General features: G+C 45.3%; 1 protein-coding gene across 1 annotated transcript in view; it reads right to left on the reverse strand.

The window, feature by feature from the left end:
* The window catches only part of LOC140430109 (RNA exonuclease 1 homolog), a 42,809-nt gene that overhangs the window by 17,475 nt on the left and 1,819 nt on the right, over positions 1–23,515 (reverse strand). The window contains exons 2-8 of the mRNA XM_072517625.1: positions 21,164–21,235; positions 19,803–20,022; positions 15,532–15,683; positions 15,330–15,446; positions 13,387–13,510; positions 10,595–10,645; positions 9,346–9,486 (exon numbers count right to left, since the gene is read on the reverse strand). Of these exons, the coding sequence (XP_072373726.1) occupies positions 9,346–9,486; positions 10,595–10,645; positions 13,387–13,510; positions 15,330–15,446; positions 15,532–15,683; positions 19,803–20,022; positions 21,164–21,235 (877 nt within the window). The remainder of the gene's footprint in view (positions 1–9,345; positions 9,487–10,594; positions 10,646–13,386; positions 13,511–15,329; positions 15,447–15,531; positions 15,684–19,802; positions 20,023–21,163; positions 21,236–23,515) is intronic.

Below are 23,515 nucleotides of genomic sequence, written 5' to 3' on the forward strand. Positions count from 1 at the left end.
ACTCAGGAATGTTGATCCCAAAGCTCCATTCTATTTAAAAACTCATCCATGGATTACATGTTAATATTCAAAAGGTTAACATTGACATTTTGCATGGAATCCAGAAAAAACGAGGACACGGAAAATAGGTCAATGTTTGTAAACCAAAATAAGGTTGCTGGGTGGATTCATTTATTCTCTCTCCAAATATTGATTGATGGACCAGGCCTTTCACAATTGCGTTGTGGTTTTCTGGATTTCTAGAATGCACAATTGTTTTCTGTATACATTAACAGCACTATATTCCATAGACAACAGCATGGGAAAAGGCATTTGGTCCAATTCCATGTTGGCTCTCTGTACAGCAATTCAATCAGTCCCCTTTTCCACACACGTCCCCTGGGGCACTGAAAGTTTATTTCCTTCATTCGCCCATCCAATTTCCTTTTGAAATAATTAATCATTTCAGCTCTTTGACATTGGGATTATTCTGATATTCTGTCATACAATACTGATCCCATGTGTTTATACAATACTTAACTATGCCTCCAATATTAATCAAAGTGCAGAACTAACAGGGATTAAGTGGTAACCTGACAAAGGGGTTCAAATAATAAGAGGAAACCAGAGTGATCACATCACAAGCTTATAGTCAGAGTACCTTTACTGAAACGTTCAATGACTGAACCACTCATTGATATTTCATAATCATTTCCAGGTTTTGGTTATTCATATTTTACAGTGAGCACGAAGACAACAACAAAAGAAAACTGTCCCTGTTCTGCAGCTATGGTTTTGGAGTTCAGTACGCCCTTAGTAAGCAGGCATTGATATGTACCCCACCCCATCTCAAAACCCTTCGGTCCATCCTGAAAGCTCTGTATATCACGCTTTGATCATGCAAGGTGTCACCCCAATCCTCCTTCCGGACCCTCAGGACACAAACAGTCACCACTGTACATAGCTGCTGATCCTACTGTGTAGGGACTGTAACTCTGCCATCTCTTCACCATAATTGTCTTCAATCACATCAGCCAAAATTCTGCTGCTTATTACTGCAGATGTTTAATGGAAAGTTAAAGCTTCTGAAACCTTACCTACCATGGAAGTGGAACACAGGAACAGGAGTGGGCCATTCAGCCCCTGGAGCCTGTCCCACCATTCAATGAGATCATGACTGATTGGTGTACCTAACTCCATATGCCTGCCTTTGCCCATATCCATTAATATCTTTGCTTAACACCAATCTATCTCAGATGTAAAATTAACTGTTCTAGCTTCAACTGCTGTTTGTGAGAGAGAGTTCCAAACCTCTACCACCCTTTGCGTGAACAAATGCTTCCTAATATCTCTCCTGAACTGTCTGGCCCTAATTTTTAGACAATTTCTCCCCTAGTTTTAGAATCTCTAACCAGTGGTAATTGGGAGGAAAGCAGATCATAATCAAAGATCTAACTAACTCTTACTAAAGAACTCTTGACACGACTATTGCAAGTTTATTGGGCAGCACAGCGGTTAGCACTATTGCTTCACAGCGCCCGGGTCCCAGGTTCGATTCCTGGCCTGGGTCACTGTCTGTGCGGAGTCTGCACGTTCTCCCCATATCTGCGTGGGTTTCCTCCGGGTACTCCGGTTTCATCCCACAAGTCCCGAAAGACGTGCTGTTAGGTGAATCGGACATTCTGAACTCTCCCGCTGTGTACCCAAACAGGTGCCGGAACGGGAATGTGGCGACTAGGGGCTTTTCACAGTAACTTCATTGCACTGTTAATGCAAGCCTTCTTGTGACAATAATAAAGGTTATTATTATTATTAAGAAAGTCGCTGGAACCAAAACGGTCACTTGCAGACTTCATCAACCTCGAATCCTTTTTACATGTAACGCATGAGACGCATGAGACGCTATCCTTGGAAAGGTGAGATTTAAGAGTTCCAGCTTCAGGTAAAGTCTGCTTTCTCAGTTCAAACTGCAGCCATTTCGGAAGTATTATTTTTTAAAGAACGACTTTTCTTTCAATGTCATTTGTAGATCACCAAACCAAACCAACCGAGAACCAGTACAGATCAGGCAGCATTTTGGGATGGATATTTTTAAAATTACATTAAAAATGTTTCACATTGAACGGCAGAAATGTCAATCCCATGATTGAAAATTCTCATTTTCAGTTACTTTAATTACACAGCACCATTCACCATTCAGAAGAAACTTTTAGAAACATGCAGGTTTGGTGTCCTTATGCCTTGATGCATAGTTTTCAAATTTAAAAAAGCATCTTTGATGGGCTGCAAATCAGTACAATTAACGGAAACCTCTCACAATGATTAATTATCTGGAAGGATGGCCAGGTTTCTAACATAATGGCTTTTAAATTAGTGCAATTGCAGAAAGAATTCTCATTTAATTTAATGCAAGTTTTGAAATTCCTCTTTCTTTTGCGATGGTTTGCGTGATTTTGGAAGCAGAATCTCTTCTGAATATTGACGGGGTGCTATTAGGAAAAGACTTGCATTATTTTATGCACTGAAATAGGATTGAAAATGCACTCGCTTCAGATAAGAGGAGAAGCGCAAGGAGCCTGACTCAGCGAATTGCATTTCAATGTGAATTGACGGCAGCATCTGCAATGGTCAGTGATTTAGTTTATGTGCCAACAGCAACATCTACTGGTTGATGGGTTTAGTTACAAGAAGGTTATTAGACAACAAGCCAAGCTCAGAGAGAAAATAATCAATTATTTGGTGCAATTTAATACTAACAGCAGGCACAAGGCATTACCCAAAGTGAAAATTGCACCACGTCTTGCATTTAGATAGCACCTTTAACAAAGAATGTTTCTTCAGAGTTGTAATCAGGCCAAACGGATTGCTGGGATGGAGCAGCCGGAAGCTTGGTTTAAAAGAGTAGAGTTGGAGGTGAAGCATATGGGGTTAGGGAAGAGACCTTGGAGTGTGTGTGTTAGACAGCTGAAGATACAGCCACCAATGGTTTAGCAAGTGTGAGGGATGTGCAAGAGATCGAGTGTGGTGGTGGTTGCGGGATGGAGCAGCCGGAAGCTTGGTTTAAAAGAGTAGAGTTGGAGGTGAAGCATATGGGGTTAGGGAAGAGACCTTGGAGTGTGTGTGTTAGACAGCTGAAGATACAGCCACCAATGGTTTAGCAAGTGTGAGGGATGTGCAAGAGATCGAGTGTGGTGGTGGTTGCGGGATGGAGCAGCCGGAAGCTTGGTTTAAAAGAGTAGAGTTGGAGGTGAAGCATATGGGGTTAGGGAAGAGACCTTGGAGTGTGTGTGTTAGACAGCTGAAGATACAGCCACCAATGGTTTAGCAAGTGTGAGGGATGTGCAAGAGATCGAGTGTGGTGGTGGTTGCGGGGGGGGGGGGGGGGGGGGGGGGGAAGTTAAATGGAGGATTAGAGATAGAGATGAAGGGATTTAAACACAGGGATTTAAACACAGGATGAGAAATTTAAAATGCTGAATCTGTAGCCAACATTAGGCGAACAGGACAAGAGGGTGCAAGTTAGGACAGGGGCAGCAGAGCTTTGGATGAGCGGACGTTTACAGCGGATAGAGGGGATCAGAAGCTGGTCAAGAGTGTAGGAATAATCAAATCTGGAGAGACAAAGGCACAGAAGAGGACACTTGGAAATAGTTCATTGTAACTCAGACCTGCCATAGTAGACCTGACTCTTAATGATTATCAAATAAGCTGCTTTTATGCTCGCTGAGCTACTATTTGTAGTGGTAGGAGGAGAAATTGGGGTCACCAGTGGTATTCACTGGAGTTTAGAAGAATGAGGGGATCTCATTGAAACGTATAAAATTCTGACAGGGCCGGGCAAACCAGATTCAGGGGTGTGGTTTCCTCTGGCTGGGGGTGGGGTCTAGAACAGGAGACACAGTTGTCATGATATGCAAACATGCAACCAATGAACACTCCGTTTAGTACACAACCAATGGGCAGTCAGGACACTCAAGAGGTGACATCACCACAAGGGGGCATAACATAAACACTATAAAAGGGATGAAGCACTCACAGGTGCCTCTTTCCACAGACAGACAGAGATTTAGACAGGGCTGATCAGCAGCATCACACCCCAGCACATGGCTTAGAGCAAGCTGGTACAGTTAGACTGAGCTATTGCAGTTAGATTAGCAGAGAGTCGAACTCATTTGAGAACTGTGTTAATAGTTCAATAAACACGTTGAACTCATTTCAGAGTCTGGCGCCTCCTTTTAGTTAAGACTGCATCAAGTAGCAGCCTGTGTTATCCGAAGCAGCATAACACAACATGATACCAGGAGTGACTGTTCAGTCTATTTTAGTTCAACTCAGCAAGATCCGTGACAACCAGCTACTGAATACAGGCACAATGGACAAGATTCAGGCTCCTCATCAGCCCAGGACCACCGGCAATCTTAGTGTCAACTGGCGATCATTCAAGCAGAAATTTCAACTATACGTGGAAGCATCCGACCTCAATGGCGCGACCGATGCGCGGAAGATAGCTCTTCTACTCACCACTGCGGGTGACCATGTGATAGAGATCTTCAACTCCTTTCACTTTTCTGAAGGGCAGGACAAAATGAAGTACCAAACCATCTTGGACAAATTCGACATCCATTGCGAGGTGGACACCAACAAAATCTTCGAGCGCTACATCTTCAAGCAGAGGATGCAAGATAAAGAAAAATACTTCACCTCCTATCTAACTAACCTTGGACTGCTAGCGCAATCCTGCAACTTCGGTGATAGCACCAACTCCATGTTCAGAGACCAAATCATTCTTGGAGTCCACTCTGATCCTCTGCGAGAGCAATTGTTGAAAATCAAGCACATGACCCTACCAGTCACGATTGAAACGTGTACTGTGCATGAGCACTCAAAATCGCTATTCACAGTACAAAACGGCAGAAAGTGAAAAACAAGCCTCCCACGAGGTGGCGCGAGTTCAGGCCACCTCCCGGATGCAGCGCCTCCACATTGACGAAACCGGCCATTTTGCACGCTCTTCCCAGGGCCCGCGCATACGCAATGCGATCGGGAACACTTAGCGGCCGAAAACCGCACTGCACAGGTGCAGACATCCGAGAACCGCACCACGCAGGTGCAACGGCACACTGGCATCATGACGCCGACGTCATGACATGTGCGAACTGCGACACGGTCCATTTTTTAAAAAACTGCCCTGCAAGAGGCAAACGCTGTTTAAAGTGTGGGAAACCAAATCACTCTGCAGCCCTGTGCAGATCTGCACCAGTCAGGAGCCAGCGCTCCCAATTCCGACAGCGGCGCAACACCGAATGCATGACTCTGATCCAGGCAGTGCGACGGACCCAGATGAATATCTGGACAACACTTACCGTGTGGGCATTATTACGAAGTGCGAATACGCCACACCGGACACATAGTGAGTCCAATCAATCCTGGCCGTGGATTCAGAGGACGAATGGCGAGCAGTGATGAAGGTCAACCACTGCCCCATCCAGTTCAAACTGGACACGGGTGCCTCCGCCAACCTGATTTCACAGGCGGACTTCAAGAGAATCAGGAAGCCCCCCACAATCCTTCCAGCTGCCTGCAAACTCCTGGACTACAATGGAAACGCAATCAAGGCACTGGGGTCCTGCCATCTGCAGGTGTCCAGCCGACACACACAAGCAAACGTATGCTTCGAGATTGTTAAACCAGACAGGGCGTCCCTGCTAGGTGCGGACGCCAGCAAATAACTGAGCCTCATTCAAAGGGTCTCCACCACGACGCCGTCCCATTCGGATCTTCAGGCCAGCATCGACGACATCCTAACCCAGTACCCAGATGTATTTAGTGGGATGGGTACGCTGCCGTACGAGTACAAGATTCTACTGCGGCCTGCTGCCAAGTCAGTGGTCCACGCACCACGACGTGTCCCTGCCTCACAGAGAGCGCCTGAAGGCAGAGCTCACGGGTCTACAACAAAAAGGCATCATCTCCAAGGTCACTGAACCAACCGACTGGGTCAGCTCGACGGTGTGCGTAAAGAAGCCTTCGGGGGACCTACACATCTGCATTCACCCCAAGGATCTAAACAAAAGCATTATGCGGGAACATTACCCCATCCCGAAGAGGGAAGAAATCACAAGGGAGATGGCACACGCGCGCTTCTTCACAAAATTGGATGCATCCCAAGGATTTTGGCAAATCCAACTTGAAGAATCCAGCAGAAGGCTCTGCACCTTCAACACGCCTTTTGGCAGATTCTGCTACAACCGAATGGCATTTGGCATCATCTCGATATCAGAGATTTTCCATCGCATCATGGAACAGATGGAGGGAATAGAAGGGGTTCATATCTACATTGACAATATCATAATCTGATTCACAACCCCAGAGGAACATGTGTCGCGACTTAAGAAAGTATTCCAACGCATATATCAACATGGCCTCAAGCTAAAACAGGTCCAAGTGCTGTTTTGGGACATCCACGCTGAAGTTCCTGGACGATCAGAATTCGCAACACGGTGTGCGCCCGGACACAGACCAAATTAAAGCCATCGAGGCAATGAAAGTCCCAGAGGACAGAAGGCAGTACTGTGCTTCCTGGGAATGGTCAATTTCCTCGGCAAGTTCATCCCGAATTTGGCCACACACCACGGCCCTACGCATTCTTTTTGAAAAAAATCAACCGCCTTTGAGTGGAAGGCGGAGCACCGAACAGAGTGGCTGGAGCTGAAAGCCAAGCTCACCACCGCACCCGTCCTTGCATTCTTTGACCCAGACCGAGAGACCAAGATATCCACAGATGCGAGTCAGGATGGCATTGGGGCGGTGTCACTTCAAAGAGACGACACGTCATCCTGGGTACCAGTAGCATACACGTCACGAGCAATGACACCCACTGAGACCAGATATGCGCAGATTGAGAAGGAGTGTTAGTCTTCCCACCGACATCCTCAAATTTCATGATTATGTCTACGGCTTGCCAACATTTACTGTTGAGACGGATCATAGGCCTCTGGTCCATATCATCCAAAAGGACCTGAATGACATGACGCCTCGTTTGCAGAGAATTCTGCTCAAACTCCTGAGGTATGATTTCAATCTGGCGTACACAGCTGGCAAGGAGCTCATCATCGCCGATGCATTGTCTCGCTCCATCAACTCACCCAGTGAACCACTGGAGATCATCCAACACATTGAATTGCAGGTACAGCTGTGTGCAAGTACTCTCCCGGCAACAGATGAGAAGATTGTTCTCATCCGAGAAGAGACGGCCAAACACCCCCTGTTGCAGCGAGTCATCCACAACCTCAGCAATGGCTGGCAGAAAGGACAATGCCCTAATTCTACAACGTCAAGGACAACTTGACACTGATCGACGGCATCCTGCTCAAGCTGGACAGGATAGTCCTCCTGCTACGTCTCCAGAGCACGGTGCTGCGGCAGATTCATGAGGGACACCTGGGCGTAGAAAAGTGCAGACGCGGGGCCGGGCAAGCTGTCTACTGGCCCGGCATCAACCAGGACATCACGGACATGGTCCGGAACTGCAAAACCTGTCAGAGGTTCCAACCAGCACAGAGCAAGGAGACGCTCCAACCACATGACCTAGAGACCTAGGTCCCAAGGTTGGCATTGACCTATTCCACGCGAATGGTCGCGACTATATCTTAATCATCGATTACTTTTCGAACTATCCTGAGGTGCTGAAGCTGCCAGACTTCACCTCACGGACCGTCATCAAAGCGAGTAAAGAGACATTCTCACGGCATGGCATCCCAAACACCGTCATGAGCGCAGTGGCCCGTGCTTCCACAGTCAAGAATGGTCCACATTTGCCAAGAGCTACAATTTCAGGCATGTCACCTCCAGTCCGCAGTCCAATGGCAATGTCGAAAAAGGGGTGCACATCGTTAAGCATCACATCCACAAGGCCTCGGACTCTGCTTCCGACATACACCTTGCACTACTCGCGTACCGGGCGACTCCCTTGTCCACTGGCATGTCGCCAGCTCAACTGCTGATGAACAGGAACCTGTGGACGATGCTTCCAGCCATACACCTGCCCAACCTTCATCACCTCTCGGTGCTGCAGAAGATGCAGCAGCTTCGCGACAGCCAGAAGCAGGGCTATGGCGCACATGCCACCGAACTGGACGTGCTATCCCCAGCAGACAAGGTCAGGATCAAGATACCGGATGGTGGGTCGTCTGCTCCGGCTGTCGTTGTTCGACAGGCCGTGCCCAGATCCTATGAAATGAAAATCGCTTGTCACAAGTAGGCTTCAAATGAAGTTACTGTGAAAAGCCCCTAGTCGCCACATTCCAGCGCCTGTTCGAGGAGGCTGTTACGGGAATTGAACCGTGCTGCTAGCCTGCCTTGGTCTGCTTTCAAAGCCAGCGATTTAGCCCAGTGTTAAACTATGTCATACGTATGGCTGATGGCTCCATTGTGCGAAGGAATCGAAGGGCACTGCGAACAGTTGCTTGCCCACAACCACTTTCCCCTCTATTTCCACATGTCGAATTGCCACCTCCAGATACCTCGAACAACAAGGCCACCAGTCGTGCCTCCCACTCGCCTGTCAAGACACCGTCATCCTCTCCACCACCTCTCCGGCGGTAGACGAGGATCAGACGCAAGCCTCAGAGACTGGACTTATGAGCATTTGTTTTGTTTGTTCTGTTCTGTGTTCCTCAGTCAGTCACATTAGACAGACACATTCACATGTATATACAAAAAACAAAAAGGGGGAGATGTCATGGTATGCAAACATGCAACCAATGGGCAGTCAGGACACTCAGGAGGTGGAATCACCACAAGGGGGCATGACAAACACTATAAAAGGGATGAGGCACTCACACCCTGCCTCTTTCCACAGACAGACATCTAGAGAGTTAGACAGGGTTGATCGGCAGCATCACACCCCAGCACGTGGCTTAGAGCAAGCTGGTACAGTTAGACTGAGTTACTACAGTTAGATTAGCAGAGAGTTGAACTCATCTGGGAACTGTGTTAGTAGTTCAATGAACACGTTGAACTCATTTCAGAGTCTGGAGCATCCTTTAGTTACGACTGCACCAAGTAGCAGCCTGTGTTATCCGAAGCAGCAGAACACAACAACAGTGTCAGGATAGGGGGTGGGCCTTTTAGGAGAGATTAGGAGAAATGTCTTCACTCGCGCAGTGAACCTGTGGGATTCTCTACCACAGAAAGCTATGGAGGCCAAAGCTGAATTATTTACTCCTGTTTCTATTTTCCATGTTTTTCTAAGAATGCATATTGGTACCAGCTTTTTTTAACCCCAACACCTGCAGGCAGTACAGCATTGTGTAGATTTCACTTTAATTAAGTCAACTATCGTAAAGGGAAAGAGCTTACACTCACAGTCAGCAATATATTTCTTTGCATCACCATTGAAGAGCAGGGCAATTCCTGGTTTGTCAGGGTTGTAGCGAGGATATCCATGCGCCTTCAATTGTTCCTCAGTTAAGACATAGTCCTTGAGCACTCTGTAAAGTGCCGCACCTGTAAAGTTTTAAATATAACATCCGAAGTCCAGTGCAAATATTAGTGGAGCCTTTTTTGTCTGCTGCCATACTGGAACACCAAGTGTTGATTTTCATTCAAATTCTTAAAAACCTAATCAATTATGGTTAGAATCTGGAGAGTGGAACTCATCCAATGATAAACTACTCCCAGGTTAGGTATAGAACAGCTGGATACAGAGTAATTTACCCCCGTTTTGATGATTCCCAAACTTGTTTGACTGAAGGATCACTTTTCAAATGGACCTCCTCACCCAAAATTAAAATACGCTAAAATATGAAAGGGTTGCAGATTAGTATTAGCTTTTAATCAGGTAGTAATTGCATGCGATTGGGTACACTTTTTTTTTTTTTTTTATAAAGTTTATCGAACTGCCCCTTAAATGTCTCTATACTATTCACCTCAAACACTCACTGTGGGAGGTAGTTCCACATTCCCATCACTCAGTGACGAGGGCTCTCCTGAATTCCCGCTAAATTTATCAGAGACTATCTTCTCCTTGATGTCCCCCAGTACTGGCTCCCCCACAACTGGAAACACCGGCCCTACATTCATCCCAGATAAACCCGTCAAACCTCTGCATAATCTACCAGTCACCCCTCAGCCTCTTCTTTTGAGAAATAAGCCCCAACCTTTTCCAACAGGTCGCAGTTCTGGTATCTTGAGAAAATGTTCTATTTGGCAAGCACAGCAACATCGTAAGCATGTCACTACTACACATACAACTAGAATATTCCTTCACTGCTCATTACATAATTAACAACATTCTCCTCTGACCAGTGCAATACCCAGTAACAAAAAACAAAATACTGCAGATGCTGGGAACCCAAAACAGAAACCAAAAATGTAATCAATTTGAAACATTTACTTGGTTTCAGTCTCCACAGATGCTGACAGTCCCGAGAATTCCCCAATGTGAGCAGGGTAACAGTTACTTCCTCTTATCAGGCACCATGACATAGATCAGAGTGAGAAAGAATAAAATGTTTATTTTTTTTTTTTTAAGTGATAAAGAAGCAAAACATAATTCATTTAATATTTCACTCCCAAGAGGAAATATTGCATTACGAACTATTAATTAACTCACCTTCCAGAATTGTTCCGGAGGAAGATCTCCTCCTTTTAGCAGAGGAACGACCTCAAAACAAAATTAAATGCAGTTAGTTTCAGCTTTGCAAGTTGTCAGCTGTTTTATACAGACCAAGTAAATGTAATGGATGAAAATAAAAAAGTTATATATATATTACTTGAACTCGTGGAGCAGTGTCTTGTGAAGATAATTAAGCTAACTGTATTAATATGCATTCTGTAATAGTCAAATTGCCAAAATGTCAGCATTCAAATAGAATTCAGGAAATGAAATTAGGGAATATTCTGAATTCAAAGAGCTTCTGTACAGCAGTGATCAAATCGTGGACCCATCATCCAAAACATAGAAAATGGTAGGTCATTCAGCCTCTTGAGCCTGCTCCACCATAGATTCTCATCATAACTGGTCCTCTAACTCAATGTGATACTCCCACTCCCTCCTTTGACACCTTTACTGTCTAGAAATCTATTTCCATCTTAAATAAATACGGTGACTTGGCCTCCACAGTCTTCCTCAGTAAAGAATTCCATAGGTTCAAACACCCTCTGCCACTGTGAAAAAGACCCATTTGTTCTTAATCTATTTCCTGTCTGATAACCAATTCTCAATCCATGCCAATATATTACATATGCTTTATTTTTTATTTAATTATTTATTTATTTTTACACTAACCTCGTGTGGACTTTATCAAAAGCTTTCTGAAAATCCAAATACTCCACATCCACTGGTTCACCCTCATCTATTCTACTAGTCATGTCCTCAAAAAACTCTGGTAGGTTTGTCAAACAGGATTTCCCTTTCAAAAATTAATGTTGACTTGGTCTAATCCTGCTGATGTTTGCCAAGTGTCTTGTTATCACATCGTTTTAAATAGACTCGTAGCATTTTCCCTACCTACTGATCTTAGGTTTATCGGTCTGTAATTGCTGTTTTTCTCCCTCACTCCTTTTTTTTTTTTTTAAAAAAAGAGATAGTGGGGTTACATTTGCCACTCTCCAATCTGCTGGACTATTCCAGGATCTAGACAATAGGGGCTGGTTTAGCACAGTGGGCTAAGACAGCTGGCTTGTAACGCAAAGCAAGGCCAGAGCGCGGGTTCAATTCCCGTACCGGCCTCCCTGAACAGGCGCCGGAATGTGGAGACTAGGGGCTTTTCACAGTAACTTGATTGAAGCCTACTTGTGACAATAAGCGATTATTATATTATTAATATCAGAAGATGACAACCAATGCATCCACTATTTCCAATGTTGCCTCCTTCAGTACCCTGGGATGTAGATCATCAGGCCCTGGGGATTTATCAGCTTTCACTCCCATTATTCTCCAGCACCATTTTTTCCACTAATACTAATTTCCTTCCATTCCTCCTCCTCACTGGATCCTTGCTCCCCTAGCATTTCTGGGAAGCTATCCATGAAGACAGAAATAACTTTGTTTAATTGCTCTGCCATTTCCTTCTGCTCTATAAATTCTCCAGTTTTGGAGTGTAAAGGACCTACATTTGCCTTCATTAATCTATTTTCTTTTAAAAACACACCTTGAGAAGCTTTGATGTTTTTTGCAAGCTTACTCATACTCCATTTTTTCCCTCCTAATCAATCTCCTTTGCTGAATTCTAAACTGCATCTAATCCCTGGGCTTGCTACTTTTTCTAGCAACTTTATATGATTGGGATCTAATACTACCCTTAAATTTATTCTGTTAACCATGGTTGCGTTACTTTGCCAGCTTTGTTTTTGTGCCAGAAAGGAATACATAACTGTTGCAATGCATGCATCTGTTCCTTCAATATTAGCCATTGCCTTCCCACTATCACTATCATAAGAACATATGAACATATGAACATATGAACATAAGAACTAGGAGCAGGAGTAGGCCATCTGGCCCCTCGAGCCTGCTCCGCCATTCAATGAGATCATGACTGATCTTTTGTGGACTCAGCTCCACTTTCTGGCCCGAACACCATAACCCTTAATCCCTTTATTCTTCAAAAAACTATCTTTATCTTAAAAACATTTAATGAAGGAGCCTCAACTGCTTCACTGGGCAAGGAATTCCATAGATTCACAACCCTCTGGGTGAATAAGTTCCTCCTAAACTCAGTCCTAAATCTACTTCCCCTTATTTTGAGGCTCTGCCCCCCTAGTTCTGCTTTCATCCGCCAGTGGAAACAACCTGCCCGCATCTATCCTATCTATTCCCTTCATAATCTTATATGTTTCTATAAGATCCCCCCTCATCCTTCTAAATTCCAATGAGTACAGTCCCAGTCTACTCAACCTCTCCTCGTAATCCAACCCCTTCAGCTCTGGGATTAACCTAGTGAATCTCCTCTGCACACCCTCCAGCGCTAGTACATCCTTTCTCAGGTAAGGAGACCAAAATTGAACACAATACTCCAGGTGTAGCCTCACTAGCACCTTATACAATTGCAGCATAACCTCGTAATCATGCCTCTTAAGGAAGTGTCCCAATCTTATAACAGCCAATTTGCCCCTCATACCTTTGTGGTTTCTTTTGTTTAGATTACAGTCCTAGTTTGGGAAAAAACTTCTTTTTATCCCAATGAAAAATAATCTCATTTTATGGTCACTCTTCCCGAAAGGACCCTGCACAACAAGATTATTAATTAATCCCTCTCATTGCAAAATAACAAATCTAGGATAGCATGTTCCAGAGTTGGCTTCTTGACATACTGGTCTGAGAAACACTGATGAACATTTCAATGGAAAGCGGATTCTCGTTCATGACTCAACATTGATCAATAAAGAGAAATATTGAAGGCATACCATCTTGAGCCACTGGTTGTTGATCTATTGGATTCCGTAAGATCTTTAGCGCTTGCACAGCTACGTTCAAATACATGAACTTGCCTGTGCTACGTTCAAAAATAACCTTTTCTTCAGACAAAGCCTAAAACATAGTAAAAGGAGAAAAATAAACTATTTTTCAGAACAATTAGCTCGTGTTTGCACAGCACCTCAACTAGTAGTTGAACCATTTGGAATGAGGTGGTCACCCAGTTGTTGCTCCCCAGTTAACCACCAATTTGTTTTCATTCATGGAATGTGGACATTGCTGGAAGGGCCAGCATTTATTGTCCACCCGAATTGCCGTTGAACAGAGTGGCTTGCTGGACCATTTCTTTATTTAGAGTACCCAATTATTCTTTTCCAACTAAGGGGCAATTTAGCGTGGCCAATCCACCTACCCTGCACATCTTTGGGTTGTGGGGGTGAGACCCACGCAGACACGGGGAGAATGTGCAAACTGCACACGGACAGTGATCCGGGGCTGGGATCGAACCCGGGTCCTCGGCAACATGAGGCAGCAGTGATAACCACTACGCCACCGTGCAGCCCTTTGCTTTACCATTTCAGAGGGCATTTAAGAGCAAGGCATTTGGGCCAGAACAAGCAAGGATGGCAGATTTCCTTCCTTACAGGTCTTTAGTGAACTAATCGATTGACGGGCCAGGGTAGTGTGTCCACCAGCGGAATCGCATGTTTCAGATTTTCTCCTCCCCCCACCAGTGATGAAGCAAGGTTCCCGCCCAGAAAGATTGGGAACATCACTCAATTAAATCAGAATGTATTTAAAGGCCATTTCTCTCTTCCCCCCCCACCCCCCCCCCCCCCCCCATGCGATCCCCTACATTGGGATCTCTCTTCCCCCCCCCCCTCGCCCACATGACGTCAGACAGGCAAGGTTTACAACAAGGTGGGAGGTGGGGGGGGGGGGGGGGGGATGTGCAAAGGGAAGTGGAGCACTGGAAGGAGGGGGGCATGCCCAGGCAGTATTCTGGCAGTGCTAGGGGGTCCCCTCTGGGAAGCTCCATGGGAGTGGGGGGGGCTTGTTTCTTTTAAATTGGAGGTCAGGGTGCCCCGATCTCAGGATTCCAGAGGTTGCTGGCTTTTTCCAGTGCTGCCCCATTAGCGTCACAGGGTGGGTCACGCCTCGCACTTCCAATGTGGCAAGGTTAACCACCTGTGCAGCCAGAGAGATGCACACCGTTTTTTTCACCTCAGCCAGCACTCTGCAAAGAAGAAGAAATTCCAACAATGGTCACATTAGAGTTTTAAAAATTTTTTAATGTACCCGATTCTTTAAGGGTCAATTTAGCGTGGCCAATCCACCTTCCCTGCACAACTTTGGGTTGTGGGGGTGAGACCCACGCAGGCATGGGGAGAAAGTGCAAACTCCACACGGACAGTGACCCGGGGCCAGGATCGAACCCGAACCTTCAGCATCGTGAGGCAGCAGTGCTAACCACTGCCACCCTTACCATCGAAGAATTTTAATTCCAGATTTTTATTGAATTCATATTTCACCATCTGCTACGGTGGGATTTGAACTCAGGTCCCCAGAGCAGTACCCTGGGTCTCTGGATTACTAGTCCGTTACCATCACGATCCCATCGCCTCCCTATAAATTGCCAAGTGTGACAATAAGATCACAATTAGCCTCAGTACCTTCAGGCTGAGGGTAAAGATGTTCAGAGACACCTCATGGAAGCTACGGCTGACACGATATCCCGTGATCCATGAACGAGATAGTCTTCTTACATGAAGCGAATGGCCATTTGGCAAAATATTACAGAGCTGCTGACAAACATTTTTGATTTCAAAGCAGGGAACATTTGCTGACTGGTTCACACGGAGGGAACCTCTTTAGCTGTGGCAATTTCAAGGAACATGCCTGGTCTTCCCGTGATTCAAATCTCTGCACTAACCTTTTGGATTGCTTCTTGTCGAGATGAACAAGTCTTCAAAAACTCTTCGATAAAGAAGCTGAGATACTGCTTCCGCACATTGTTGGAGACTTTTGATCCTCGCTTCGAATTAGTTCTCTGAAAAAATAAGTCAATTTATTGTGCACAGCGTGGGACGAATGCAGAGGATTTCTTTTTTTTAAAAACGTAATCGTGCATCTACCTGTGTAGCAGGGACAGGGCTGGCCGACTCCAGTGGTGAAACGGTGTGTGTACTTTTAGACGTACTGCTAGAGACAATCCTTTCTTTTGATGGCACATTACAGCTGGAGCTAGAGATTGCACTGGGACCTTTCCTGAATGAATTCCAAGAAGCTAGGGGCAATCCCACAGTTAATGGTGAATAATAAATATAGTCTAGCCATTGTCGCAAATAAATATAATTCTTTCCCGCCCTCCTCTCCCCATTACTAACGTTGCACAAGAAAATAACAAAAGTCACATACCACCGCCTTGTATGGTAAACTTTCCAGAGCTGGGAAAAATCATGAAAAGTGGCTCTAACTCCAAAACATTCAGGAACTTCTCCCCCGCTCCAGTCAAATAGCTCACCAGCCCACCCTGAAGAGGGCCATTGATGAAGAATGGTCACCTGACCAATGTTCTAGAGCATCACTGAAGTATCCATGTTCTGGAGATTTCTGGAAAGATTCAGAAAGCAGAGGGTGGGGAGGGGAGCCAGAACCCGTCGCTGAGTTTTTATCTATTCTCCGGAAGAATGATTGAGCCTTTTTGTGGGAAGGAATAGAGGTAGACAAGCAAAGGCTATAAATGTTATTTTGTGTTCAGATGCAAGGGTGATCCAGCCAATGTTTACCGTGCATTCAAGAAGTCTTTATAGCTTGGATTCTCTTTCAAAGCATAAACGGAACCAAGAAAATAACAGACAGTCATTATAATATCGAAATGACCTACCCGCCCCAGGGCAGTATCTGGTCTCTCCCTCCCCTATCAAATGTGGAACATCTTCCAAACCTGGGAGCCACCACTCATCTAGGGACGACAAAGCGGAGGTCCAACATTGTATCCAGTCCATGAGAGCCTCATTCAGACACTCTAGGATGAGAGTGTTTGACAACTGACATTTGTGCTGACACAAAAGATCCTAGTGTATAAAAGGCAGTCGTCCTCCCAAGGTTTTGACGGCTCAGAAACTTGGACAACTTACAAGACTTCAATACCCTAGGTGGTACCATCAGCTCTGTTTCAGATGGATTCTTGCATCAACTGGGAGGATAGGCACACTAACATCAGCCTCCGAGAAGCAGGCAAAGCACCAGCATCAAGGCCACGATCATCTGAAACCAACTCCGCTGGACAGGCCATGTGCTTGGTATGTCAGACTCCCGACTGGCAAAGCAAATCTTCTTTGCCCAACATAATGGGGGGCTCCCGAACAAGAGGACAAAGGAAGCACTTCAAACACACCCTGAAGGTTTACCTCAAGAAATGCAACATGGATGTCTAACGGCTGAGAGACCCTTACTCAGGAGACACCTGGCTGAAGTGACATATTCTTAAGAGGACAACCAACAAGAGAATGCCCGGGAAAGGAGCCAGAGTAAGAATTACCAGCAATCTCGAATCCAAGGACTGATCCCACCACAGAAACACCCGTCAGTGTGCGGTCGATGCAGCTCTAGGATTGGGCACATCAGCCACACAAGGGCCCACAGACCAGCTGGTAACAGTTTTAGGTGGACAATCATACTAGTCAGTGGGTGATCGCCAAAAGAAGAATTCGTCGCCACCCAATTCTCCAGATTGCAATATAACAGACTTTTAACTCCATATCACCTCAATGATCCCACTTCACCCGAATGGACCACACTGCAAAAGCATTGACATTAGTTTAAATTGGTCAAGATATCCCAGAATGTATGGTTTTAAAATGGAGCTGGAGAATAATGCAGGGAAATTATTAAGAAAGCTTATTTTCCCCTCTGAACAAAATGAGCTGAAGTTGAGAATGAGGCACCGAGGTGAGTTAGTGAGCTACCCCCCACCCCACCCACCCTTCGCCATGGTACAAGGCAGTCCAAATTAAACAATGCTTGTAGAACAGTGAAGATTTTTAAAAAAAATTTTTTTTATAAATGTGTTGAAGAACTGACGTGCATGTGTAGTAGTGCCAGACTGTTGTGGAATGGAATATTAGGTGTTGTAGCCACCTGAGTTGGCCACTTCCCGACTTAAAATGGAGAACCGCAAAGGCTGAAGGGAAATTCAGCCAACACAGGCAAAGACTAGCGAATACAGAAATCATATATTGGAACATGCAAAACAACCAGACTGCACAGAAGCCAGCAGCCACCTGCATAGTAATGTGCGATTCCCAGGCACAATGGCAACAGTTAAGGTAAACAAAGCCAAGCCAGACCCCTCAGCGCCAGCAGGAGCCAAGCCAAGCCAGACTCCTCGGCGCCAGCAGGAGCCAAGACAAAGGAAGGCCAACAGACACTTGGGGACCGCCCAGCGATCAGGGAACTGCTTCAGCATTGGAGAAATCGATCCAAGTGATCGGAAAGTAGTCCAATCACTTGGAACCAGGTACGGGGTCCGCCCCGAAGGACGGGAAGCCCCTGGGGACTATAAAGTAAAGCCCCCAAGTTCAAATCGTCCTTCTTTGGCAGGGTCACGCAGCAACGCGAACCAACCCTCGACAGTGACCTGTCTTGTTGCCGTCAAGCAAATAAGTCTCCAGTCAACGCTCGCTACGAGATAGGCGCTCCCAACTACCAGTCCATACCAGCTTTTGAATCCTGCAGACTCAGGACCTGAACGAAAGGCCATTTGATCCCCTGACCTGGTGGGCCAGTCCGAAGCTAAGTATGGGCCTGTTAGTGATAGAAATAGCCTAGAAAGTAGAGTTTATGCATGAGTAGTGATTTACTGTGTATAATAAATTTGTTTTGTTTTTGAATCTTACTAATTGGTGTGTTGAGTTATTGATCATTACTTGAACTTGAACCTCGTGGCACCATCATAAAGATACCTGGCGACTCTAGAGCAAAGGTTAAACAAACAGAGCAAATTACGATTTAAGAGCCAACCAAAAGTTAGCAACGTGCAATTGGGAGCCGGGAAGCATCATGGACATCCAAAAAGCCGGAGCTGGTCATTCCAGGCCTGGGAACCAGATTTTTTGATTGTCGGGAGAACAGGTGCGGTGATTATATGTCAATGTAAAGAAGCTCATTTAAACCCTCTCAGGCCTGGGTTGCGATCTTGTAGCTGGACTAACAATCCACCAACACTACCCAACAAGGAGCTACCATTGAGCTGTTTACAGCAGGTAATCAGTGAGCACAAAGTGATGGCAGAGATCCACATCATTCACCGTCATTAATGCTATACTAAAGACTGCACTTGAACGCACAGAAAAACCTGTCAAATATAATCACAAACAAAAAAAAAACAAAAAAACTATAATTTGAGTCAGGGCGTAACAAAAAACTAAAGTACAGCAGATATTAGCAATCCAAAATTAAAACAGAAAATGCTGCAAATACTCAACAGGTTAGGCAGCACCTGTGGAGGAACAAAGGTTAATTCTACAGGTCAAATGACATTTCAGCAAGACCCTTCACTCTTGTGCTCTTCTTGGTTGAAAATATGCCAAGGATGGTCATTTAGAATTTTTGGTGATAGATTACTGATGAATTACAGGGTAACACAAAGTCAAGACCCGAAACATTACCTCTCCCTCCCTCCGGTCATACTGCCAGACCTGCCAAGCTTTTCCAGTACTTGTTGTTTTTCTTACAAAGGTATTGGGCTGGATTCTCCGATTTTGAGGCCATGCCCCACGCCGGCATGGAAACGGTGACGTTTTACGACCGAAAAATCAGCTGGGGTCTAGCAGCCAAGCAGTGTGGAGCACCTGGCTCCAGCTACCGACACAGCCCGGAAAACTGCTCGGTCTGTGGCCGCACATGCGCGTTGTGGTGGCCTTCAGTGGCTGCAGAACATGGTGCCGGCCACTTGCAGACCCAGCCTGCAAAATAGTGCGCGCCCCCCCCCCTTTGACCGGCTCACGAACCACGGACCACCCCCAACAGTACCCCCAGCCCCCCCTGCCTGCGGATCGGACCGCCCCCAACTGTGGCGGTGCTGGACTGAGTCCTCAGCTGACACGCCAAATTCCTGATGAATGATAGCACACCCGGCCGACACAATCGGAAACTCGGCCGGTTGGGGGTAGAGTACGGCGCGCGAGTACGCCGCTTTGGAGGGAGCGAATCATCGCGAAAAGCGGCACCGCCCCCGATTTGGTTGTAAACGTGTATTCTCCAGCCGATAGCCAAACGCGATTTCGCCGACCAGAGAATCCCACCCCATTGTATAGAAGAAAAAAAAACTTTACAAGAAACTCAATTTTAAAAAACGCCATCTGACCTTGTTAAATCCAGTAGTCAAATCCCAAAGCATTACCTGCTTTTGCATCACTGACTGGTTGCGACTTTGTTCCTTGTACAACCAGCCGCTTCTGCTCAGGACAACCAGAGGTTGTCGCTTTAAAAGCCTGAGCACTTTTCACATTGGCTATTAACTGCACCGCCTGTTGCTGGACCAGTTTAATGCGACTGTGACAAGGCTGCTTTGACGGTGTTGAGGCGTGAGGAATAATAACCCTGCTGCAACTCGATCGTCCCTTATAAAATAAGGTAATCAAAAGAATACGTCTAGCAAAGTTATCAGATGCATAACATCACAACTGGCAATCAATCACTATCAATAAAAAACACAATCTCTAAACAAGGTTATTCATTAATTGAGACTGGTGCAGCCCCTGAATGGAACTTGCTCAATATAGTCTTAAAGTATACTCAAGATTTTTAAAATATCTAAATAAGTGGAGTTTTTAAATGTGGTAACCAGCTAATAAGGGAAGAGGTAAAGTCTGGGAAAGTGCTGCATTAATCTGCAGCTGTCTTGTACAGATACTGGGTGCACATGTACAATGATTCACCAGTACACACACAAATCCAATTAAGTTGCAATAACAAGTGGCTTTCCACAACGTGAATAAATTGCAGTTTTCCATTATGGGAAGATATTGAGATAGCATTAAGTTAAACAGAACGAAAGGTCAGGCAGGCACTATAATAATCAGAAAATCTGCCCAGCTAAAATACCATACATAAAGTGAAGGCAGATTTGCCACATAAACAATTGGCCAAGTCTAATATTTGGAAATATTTCAATAAATTTGGATTGAAAAACAATTCTTGAACATCTACTGCCTACACAAACGAATATATTCAGGTAATGTGTGGCTTCGTGAAAAAATATTGTTAAACATTTTTATTTCTGAGGAATTGTTTGCTTTTTTATTTTAAGAATTCATTCTGATGAGATTTGTCTTGTGACTTGCAAGCATGGCTTAAAGAAGGATACCTCCGAAGAGATACTAATGGCACTGCTGCCACATAGCGCCAGGAACCCTGGTTAAATTCCGGCCTCGGGTGACCGTGTGCGCGCGCAGTTTGCACATTCGCCCCATGTCTCCACGGGTTTCCTCCCACAGTCCAAAGATGTGCAGGTTAGGTGGCTTGGCCATGATAAACTGCCCCTTATTGTCCAGGGATGTGCAGGTTGGGTGGGATTATGGGATAGAACAGGGGAATGGCCTAGTAGGGTCGGTGCAGGTTCGATCGGCCGAAGGACGTCGTGCTGCACTGTAGGAATTCGATGATGTTCTGCATTCTAACTGGGTTACAAACTTGACACCGCTTCAAGTCTTTAATTGTGCAAAAGCATTAAGTGATAGCATAACAGCACAGAATATTTACCTTATTAAATTTTGCAACGTGCGCAATCCTCTTCTTTTGTCTTGCATTGGCACTTTTGGAATTCCCCAAAACCTGGTGATTGTCAGAGATGTTTGAGACAGCACTCTGGATCAGATATATACATATGGAACAGAAATCTGCACTCTGCTCATCAAGGTGCTCGCACAGCAGTAATGTATTAAATTTCACTTGTGCAATTCAAAATCTCAGTAAACAGCCATGTCTCAACCCATCGAGGTAACAAGTTGTTCAAAATAAACAAATCCGTACAGGTGGCAAATTGACCCAATGGTTTTAAACACAGACCCAGCAAGAATCGCTCACTTTAGTTTGGAGGCCTGACTTATTCCACGATAACTTTAAATCACAAGACATAAATAATGGACATATTTCAGTGGGTTTTATATTTGTGGCACATTATGTTGCTCTTTCCAGCAGCGTGAACAGATGGGACAAATGTCATCTCAAATCATTAGCCAGATTATTGAAAGAAAACGGCACAAACTTTGCAATAAGAGTTACAGGCTTGAGCTGAAATATCTGGGAGGTGAGGAGGGTGGGGGGGGGCGGAACTACAATTAACACCCCTGGTTTAAGGAAGAAAGCTGGGTTTCCTGTTCCTCTCTGCACTGATTCAACTTCCCTGCTGAGTGCCTCTGCACATGCTGGAGAGGAGGAGTGGGTTGTGAGCAGATCACTTGAGTTTGGGTGACTTATCAAAAATCTCCCTATATATTGGTTTACATTTACACTTGGGAAGTGCATCTGGGAAAACCTAGCATCCTTAGAACTAGATTCAAAAAGGGAGGGAAGAAACAGAAAAATCAAAGCGATTCTACACTCAACCATCGCACAGAAAAAAACCAAAGCCAGAATTTCATATGAAAAAAAACAGCTTATAGCCCCACTAAGTTCCAGTTCAAGGAAGTTCATGAATATTTCAACCTGACCTTTTCATCCTGTTAAAGCAAAAATCACCTTCACGTTAAAGGAGACTCTAAGGGGATGGCCAAGTGTATGTCCTGCAGCTCGCTACAATTGTGTGCATGTGTTCAGAGAGGGAATTCTTGTGCTTAGCAAGCTAAAGGCACCTCTGGAATGCAACGAAAAAGAGACAATATGTTGATAGGTACGAGTCAGGACATATTGTTCATGAGTACAGCACCACATTCAGTTCAAATGCTTAATGCATAAATAAAAATGTTAATTGCTCTTAGACTATAATTAAACCCACTAAAAGATTTGTTTCTTGGGGGTCGGTTTGCAGGATTGAAGGAGCTGGAAGCGAAGTATGGGCTGGAGCAGGGGAAATGTTTAGATACATGCAGGTTCGAGATTTTGCCAGAAAGGAGATACAGAGCTTCCCGGTGGAGCCGGCCTCCACATTGCTGGAGGAGGTGCTGACGACAGGGGGACTGGAGAAGGGGGTAGTGTCAGCGGTTTACAGAGCTATTTGGAAAAGGAGAAGGCACCACTGGAAGGTATCAAAGCAACGTGAGGGGAAGAGTTGGGAGAGGGTATGGAGGAGGGGTTCTGGTGGGAGGTGCTCCGGAAAGTGAACGCCTCCACCTCGTGTGCGAGGTTGGGGCTGATACAGCTGAAGGTAGTATATAGAGCACACCTCAAGGGTGAGGATGAGCCAACTCTTTGAAGGGGTAGAAGATGTGTGTGAACGTTGCGGGGGGCCCGCAAACCACGTTCACATGTTTTGGTCCCGTCAAAGGCTGGAGGTTTTTAGGGTAATCTCTAAAGTGGTGCACGATAAACTGGACCCGGGCCCCCGGGAGGCCATATTCAGGGTGTCGGACTAGCCAGGGTTGGAAACGGGTGCGGAGGCAGATGTTGTAGCCTTGGCCTCGTTGATCACCCGAAGACAGATCCTGTTGGAATGGAGAGCAGCCTCTCCACCCTGTGCCCTGGCGTGGCAGGGGGACCTGTTGGAATTCTTGACTCTTGAGAAGGTTAAGTTTGAACTGAGGGGAAGGATGGAGAGATTCTACAATTCATGGGCGTTATTCATTATGCACTTTGAAGAACTGGATAACATTGAACATTAGTAGGGGGGAAAAAAGAGGGGGACTGTATGTGTTAATGGTGACTATGGGTGATTCCTGTTTTCTTTTTGTTATTTGTTTATGTTAACATGCGGGCTGCTGTTTGGGGTTTGGTGGGAAGATGGGATTGTTGTTGTTGATATGGGGATTAACATTGTATTCATTACGGCTCAATGTTTAATGTTGGTGGGTGCAAATTTGGAGAAAATGTGAAAAAGGAGAATAAAAATATATATATATTTTTTTAAAAAGGATATAATTAAACCACTAACAATTTTCGACGTTGTTAGCCTAACAG

This window comes from Scyliorhinus torazame, chromosome 9, assembly GCF_047496885.1.
Source record: "Scyliorhinus torazame isolate Kashiwa2021f chromosome 9, sScyTor2.1, whole genome shotgun sequence".
Classification (NCBI taxonomy): domain Eukaryota; kingdom Metazoa; phylum Chordata; class Chondrichthyes; order Carcharhiniformes; family Scyliorhinidae; genus Scyliorhinus; species Scyliorhinus torazame.